The sequence below is a fragment of the Rhineura floridana genome, chromosome 2, assembly GCF_030035675.1.
Source record: "Rhineura floridana isolate rRhiFlo1 chromosome 2, rRhiFlo1.hap2, whole genome shotgun sequence".
Taxonomy (NCBI): Eukaryota; Metazoa; Chordata; class Lepidosauria; order Squamata; family Rhineuridae; genus Rhineura; species Rhineura floridana.
In genome coordinates, this window is record NC_084481.1 from 27,069,903 (window position 1) to 27,076,830 (window position 6,928).

Consider the following 6,928-nt stretch of genomic DNA (forward strand, 5'->3'; position numbering starts at 1 on the left):
AAATGGAGTCCACTAATATCTGGGGGCCAAAGGTTCCCCTCCTCTGTGCAGTTGTGCAGTTGAGGGTTCACAAGACTGAATGCCCCCTCACAAAAAAGCTCCAGCATTCCTAGAAAGCTAGTAAGTTAGGGAGAAGTCTAGGCTAGAATCTTTCTCCCTGACATCAGTTTTTTATGCGGAGGGATATCTTTTTTTGTAAATGCATTCATTCATGGGAGCTGCTACTTACAGTCCGAAGTGATATGGCCAGACACAGATTTACCGCCTTGGTAGAACTAGGCCAAAGAGGAGTGGCAGACACAGAATTCCTCCATAAAGAGGATACAGGTTGTGTAATCCATCACACTATTTAGTAAGAGGATGGTGCCTACTACAGCTCCCCCATGGGATATCTAAGCTGAATTTACTATCCCCACAGGGTTTAACTGTCTGACACTCCTGATTATGCTCAGGGAGACATAACACATGACACCCCTAGCACTTCACAATACCTGTATGAGGAGTGATGACTTCGAAGCCAAGCCCTCAGTGGGCACATGGGGAGTGAAGGTCTAGAGATGTCAATCACAATGGGTTAAAGCACTGAGCCCCAGAAAGAAAAACTAAAGGCCTTTTCAGCCTTACCAGGTCATCATGTCAAGAGCTTCCAGAGGAGACAAACTTCTGAGCGACCTGGGTTACAAGTTAGGCCAAACCTTGGGGGAAGGCAGCTATTCCAAGGTGAGAGTGGCCACCTCTGCCAAGTACAAAGGGCCACTGGCAATCAAAATGGTGGACCGGCGTCGAGCGCCCCGGGATTTTGTAGAGAAGTTTCTGCCACGGGAGCTCTCCATTTTGAGGGGGATTCGGCACCCACACATTGTAAGAGTCTATGAGTTCATTGAAGTCTGCAATGGGACACTCTATATTGTGATGGAAGCGGCATCCACAGACCTGCTACAAATGGTGCAGCAAATGGGGAAACTACCCTGTGCTCCTGAAGCACGGGACATCTTTGCCCAGGTCGTGGGTGCTGTGCGCTACCTCCATGACAGGCATCTGGTGCACCGGGACCTCAAGTGTGAGAATGTATTGCTCACTTCAGACGGCCGCCGAGCAAAACTGACTGACTTTGGCTTTGGCAAGGAGTCGCGTGGATACCCAGAACTGAGCACCACCTACTGTGGCTCAGCTGCTTATGCCTCCCCAGAGGTACTCATGGGTATCCCCTATGATCCCAAAAAGTATGATGTATGGAGCTTGGGTGTAATGCTCTATGTGATGATTACTGGCTGCATGCCCTTTGATGACACTCACATCCATAACATGCCCTGCCGCCAGAAGAAAGGAGTCATGTTCCCTGAAGATCTGCCCACTTTGTCGGAACCCTGCAAGGCTCTTATTAAGCAGCTGCTCCAGTTCAGTCCAGAATCACGACCCTGTGTGGGACAAGTATCCAAGAACAACTGGCTGAAGGGGGAGACATAAATGGGGTGGCCTTCCCTACTCTGGTGTCACATGGTTCAGCCAGGACACCTACCAGATGCAGCTGCTTCAAGGGGGGAATCATGTTAACAGGACAATGGAATAGTTGCTGAAAAGAGGTTTCTGGGATATTGACTGGGAGAAGAAAGTGGGCAAATCACTTTAGGGAAAAAGAAGAAGAAGAAAACACAATTCTGATGTAAGTTCCTCTGAAACTAATGGGACTTGCTTCCAAACAAATTTATTTAGGTTTGGGGTGCCAATGAGATCTTTAAAACCCACTTTTGTGTGTCAGCTTGTCATTCTAATTGTGGCTATATTTCTCTCTCTTTTTAAGGGAAATATTTATTTATTAAATTTATACCCTGAGCTTTCTCCCAAAGGAGCCCAGGGCAGCATGTAGGAAATGCATGCTTCCAATGGACAAGTCAAGCTTTGGGGATTTTTTTTGGAGGGGGGGGAGAGTTGCCAACACAGTCACAGGAAAGAGCATCCTACATCAAGGAAAGGAAAAGGGTACTGGAATTCCCTGCAACATTTCAGAGGATCCTGGTGAGCAGTCTCAGCCTCTGAGGAATTCCCTCCCAAACTATCTCCGTCATGCCCCCGCTATGATTAGCTTCCACTGGGCCTTGAAGACCTGGCTCTTCAGACAGGCTTTTGGGGTGGGTTAGGTTTATTACTACTATTGAGATTTTAATGTTTTAATGTATTTGTATGTTTTTATTCTGTACGTCGCCCAGAGTGGCTGGACAACCAGCCAGATGGGCAACTAGTAAATCTAATAAACAAATGAATAAATAAATTTGTGGGACACTGGCGTTCCAGAAGGAGCATCAGGAACTGCACTGCCTTTGGTATGGTGTGCCTCAGCCTCTGCAGTCCTAGGCAGCTGCCTAACCTGCCTGTATGGTCAGGCTTTTGAACTCAGTGGGGCTTGCTTTTGAGTACACATGCATAGGACTGCCATAGCACTGGCAGACTCCAATAACATCAGAAGCATAAAGCAAGAACGAAAAATACACAACTCAAGCAGTTGAGCCCAGCCTGCTCATCACGCCATGTGTATAACTTTCATATATGTGACATATTCATAAAGAAGCAGTGGGTTGTCCACATCAACAGTCTCCAAAATTTTCAACAAGGATCTGGGCCCTTTTGCATGCAAAGGACATGTGCTACCACTGGGTGACAGCCCTTCCTCCAAATAAATACATGAATACTTAAAATGTGGGTTTTTATCTAAATGTCATAATTTTGCACATTTCTACTCAAGGCAGGAAGCCAATGGGGCCAGACTTTTTCTTGCCTTGTTGGAAGAGGTGGGTGAAGGGTAGTCTCACCCCAACCCCATAGCTCCTCAAGAGAGTGGTGGCTGCAGGGACAACTCTCTAGCATTCCCCGTGCATCCCCGGTTCACCACCATCCACTTTCTTACTAATTATTCCAAGCCATTTATGAGATCTTACTTTGTTGTTGTTTGCTCCTAAGAACACAAAAAGAAGCAACAGGATTTACAGCTGGTACATGATTTCCCATAACCTGAATGCTGCTTTGAATCTAAAGGTCCAGCTTTGCAAATTGACCTTTGTGGTGATGACCTTAACGATGGCCCTGAATTCCACAAATCTCTCTATATGCAAAGCTCTATATTATGCCAAATTTCCTGCAGAAAGCTCTGCAACAGCGAGTCTGATTCTCCAAGCGTGGTTTTTCGGTTTGAGGAAGGAAACCATCTCTTTCCATACACCTGATTGCAATATATCATACTTTGAAGTAATGTGACTTAGATGTAACCCAGCACTCCTAACTGAACAGATGGAGGATGTCATTAATAATAGGTGTCAGTCATTTTTACAAAGCTATGTAGGCTACCATCATCAGATCATTTACTCCAAAGGAATCCCATTAGCTGCAATGGGATTGCTCCATAATGAATAGTTCTGAGGATTTGTGGCCTTATAACATATTACTAAGCCTGAACATTATGTATGAGAGAACAATAAATGTCCCTTTGCAAAAATAAAATAAAAAATGGGTAGGGGGAAAGACCAGATTTGAATAAAAATATTCTGTGTTAGGTACACCAGCAGTTAAATCCAAAAGTAAAAATAAATCACTTACATAACTAAGTTCCAGTGAATAAACGAAAGTAAGTGCCAGTGAATAAAGTCTGTAGGATAAGGCTGCATGACTTTTTTATAAAACCTAAGTTCTAATGGCTCAGGCGTAACTGAACCTACAAATCAAAATATTCTAATTATATAAAATTGGAGGCTCAGGTTAATCCATTTTTATATATATACATGTTTATTTAAAGTCAGCATGTTTCATAAATATCTTTCCACCACAGCATAGGAAGCTGCCTCATACTGAGTCACAGAATTGGTCTATCTAGCACAGTATTGTCTACTGTGATCAGCAGGAGCTTTCCAGAATTTCAGCCTTACCTGAAGTTCCTGGGGATTTAACCAGGAAGGGTGGGATGCAAACGTGACAGACTCTCAGGCTGCACCATTACAGCCACACAAGCTTCATCAGTGCACGTGTGTTTACAATTCCCAGCCATATTTAAGCTAGCCAGAATCTGTTGGTAGTGAGGAGGGCTTTGTCAATATAACAGCACGTACAACTGAGTAGAAATTTACCCTACAACTTCCCTCACACAAGAAGAAAAACAGCCACTGCCACCTGTTTCTACCATCTGCAAATGAGGCCTTTCATCAGTTCAGCGATCTCTGAATGAAGCATCTTCAGACCAACCTAACTGTGGGGTTTGTCACACAGTTTGTTCTTTCATAGTTATTTTTTTCTTTAACAAATAGCTGCTGGGAATGGGACAAGCAAGATCAGGACCATGTCATGGGAGAAGGGGGGGCATTAACCCTTGGCCCCCACCTCAGCCCTGATGAGAATCCCACATGCATCCCTTTTGCCCGTAGTTCACAAAAGAAGAGAAATTCCCATTGGTGCCAATGGAAACAATGTGGGGGAATAGTGTTAAAGCCCCCTCTCTCCACACTGCAGTCCTGGTCTTGTTCCCTCCCATCCCCAGCTATTTTTTTTCAAGAAAAAACGGGGAAATATGTGACAAACCTCAGATCTTATTTGGCCCTTAGGGCCTGCCCCGATATTGCCTCAGTAGAATGGGAGTTGCTGCATGTTACACTTTACACTGCTCTGCAACATCTTGAGGTCATATGGGAGAGACACAGGGGGGAAAAGTCAAGCTGTTAGTTCCTCCAACAGGATGGCCTTAAGTTCTTTTCCAGAGGCAGACAGGAAGAAGCCACATTGCGGCAACTCTCTCATGCCATTGATGTGCATAACATAGGAACAAACCCCTGGAGTATTTGAGTAGGGTTGCCGCCCATGCTGATTTTATCAGACAAGTTTTTTTTTAAATCACATCAGGAGCCAGGGCTTTCAGAATAAACTCAGTGCCCAAGCCTTAACTAACTAGTTCCACCCTCTTTTGTGTTCTGGGGCTGAATTCCTTAAATATCGAGAAGAAATAGCAGAAGATGGTGATAAACTGTGTACAAATATCTGTGTTGACCTCAAAGCTAATACTACTCTGGCTCACATAATAGCTTGCGCCGTTTTTCCTGTTCCTCAATCTTGTATGACTCCCCGGGCACCACTGCATAAGGTCAATGACAGTGTTACACAGGAAATGACCTCGACTAACCGGGTTTGGTCAAATTCCAATTGTAAGGGATGTCTCAGCTGTTAGGGCCAAACCACACCAACAAGAACTGTGGGCCTGGGGCGGTAGTGGTGGGGTGGGTCTTCAAAGCTTCTTCTCCACCATCTTCTCACCTCCAGGAACACTTGCAAGAAGAGAAGGGCACTCAAGCTCAGGTCAAGAGAATCTTTACCTGTCCCCCCCAAACTTCCATTACCTTTGCAACCCATGCCATTGTTGCTGGGGCTTTGGCAGAGCAGGAAGCAAAAGGAGGAAATCAGAGACACCACATATCTCAGCAGGATGGTGTGACAGGGCCCCTGTCCTCCTGACATAGCTGCAGACCCAGCAAGATAACACCAGCTGCAATCAGGATTGTGATGCTTTGCAACCTGCAACCCCCACCGGCTTGGATCATGATGCATAGATATCTGGGGGAGTAACTGATGTACTACCGCTCCCATCACCACCTCAAAAAAATACTCATACACATGCACAGTTTTCTTTCACATGGCCACCATCGCCCAGATATTGGTCTAACATGGATCAATTTAGTGTTGTGTAAATTCACCAATCCCACATCCAACAGATGGCAACTAGTTAACTGGGTAACCTCCATTGTTGCTGTTTTTTCCCCTGGCCAGGTGCTGTGCCATAATGATTGCATGACAGGCAGAAATCCAGCAGGCAAACAATTCTTCACCACTGTGAGTATGTTCAGATAGGCTGCCTGTCTATGCCTCTAAAAGCAGCATGATAGGTTAAAGTTCATCAGGTGTGACTTTTCCCAGCATGAAGGCATAAGGTATGTTCAGACATTTGCCTAAACACGAGAATGCTCAAGGTGTGGATAGGGACAGAGGTGAGCCTGCAAGCCCTGCCCACGCCATCCTTCAGTGTATCCTCCCCACCCAGTAAGGTTCGGCAAATCTGTCAGTATTGGTTTATCTACGTTTCGTATCTTAAATTTAGTTCTCCACATTTCCACTTCAGTTTGCGATTATTATTCTTTTTTAAAACGATTGCATGCAAACTGAAGAGCATTTTAGTGCAAATTTATCCTAATATGTATGTTTGTATGCAATTTTGCCTAATATACACATTTTTGTAAAGTATATTTTCCCCAGTGTAATGCATTTTTGTATGTTGTTTTCATGAATATATGCATTTGTAAGCACACTTTCACTCAATTACATGACTGGAGAACTGCGCTGCAATATTCGGAGAAGTGTGGATTTCGAAGGATGGCTGTGTGTCAGTTCTCCTGTTGTTTCAGAAAGGGTGAAGGAGGTACGCTTGCCTTTAAATGTGAACAGTATTGAATTTCTTCTCCATTCCCTACCACCTGGCCAGTCCCCATCCGTCCCATGTGGCGCAGGGAAGGTCTGTCAGGGACTTCTACTTGTATTTGCTTGAATGTGAGTAGAAACTCAGCAGAATTTGATACCCTGATAAAGCAGGGGCTCCACTTGCACAGGGGGGTTTATTTGCATTCACGTGAATGCAAGAGACTCCCCAGGCAGACTTCCCCCATACAACAAGTGAAGATTGAGGGTTGAGTGAAGACTCTAGGGGCTTGCAGGGGCAGCCCAGCCCCATCCACACTTTAAGCATCCTTATGTTCTGATGAAAGTCTGTATACACCTTATGTTTTCATGCTGGGAAAAAGACACACCCGCTGAACTTTGACCTATCATTATCCTTTTAAAGGCACAGGGTCCCTACCAGAGAAAAAAGTTGGTAAACCTGCTAGAGAAATGCATTCTGAGTGGTGGT

At 44.9% G+C, this 6,928-nt stretch overlaps 1 protein-coding gene across 1 annotated transcript; it reads left to right on the forward strand.

Moving 5' to 3' along the window:
- The first annotated feature begins 633 nt into the window (after window positions 1–633).
- On the forward strand, window positions 634–1,467 carry LOC133378101 (testis-specific serine/threonine-protein kinase 6-like). Its single transcript, XM_061612888.1, has one exon. It carries the CDS (start codon window positions 634–636, stop codon window positions 1,465–1,467), a length of 834 nt encoding a protein of 277 aa, XP_061468872.1.
- The last annotated feature ends 5,461 nt before the right edge of the window (window positions 1,468–6,928 follow it).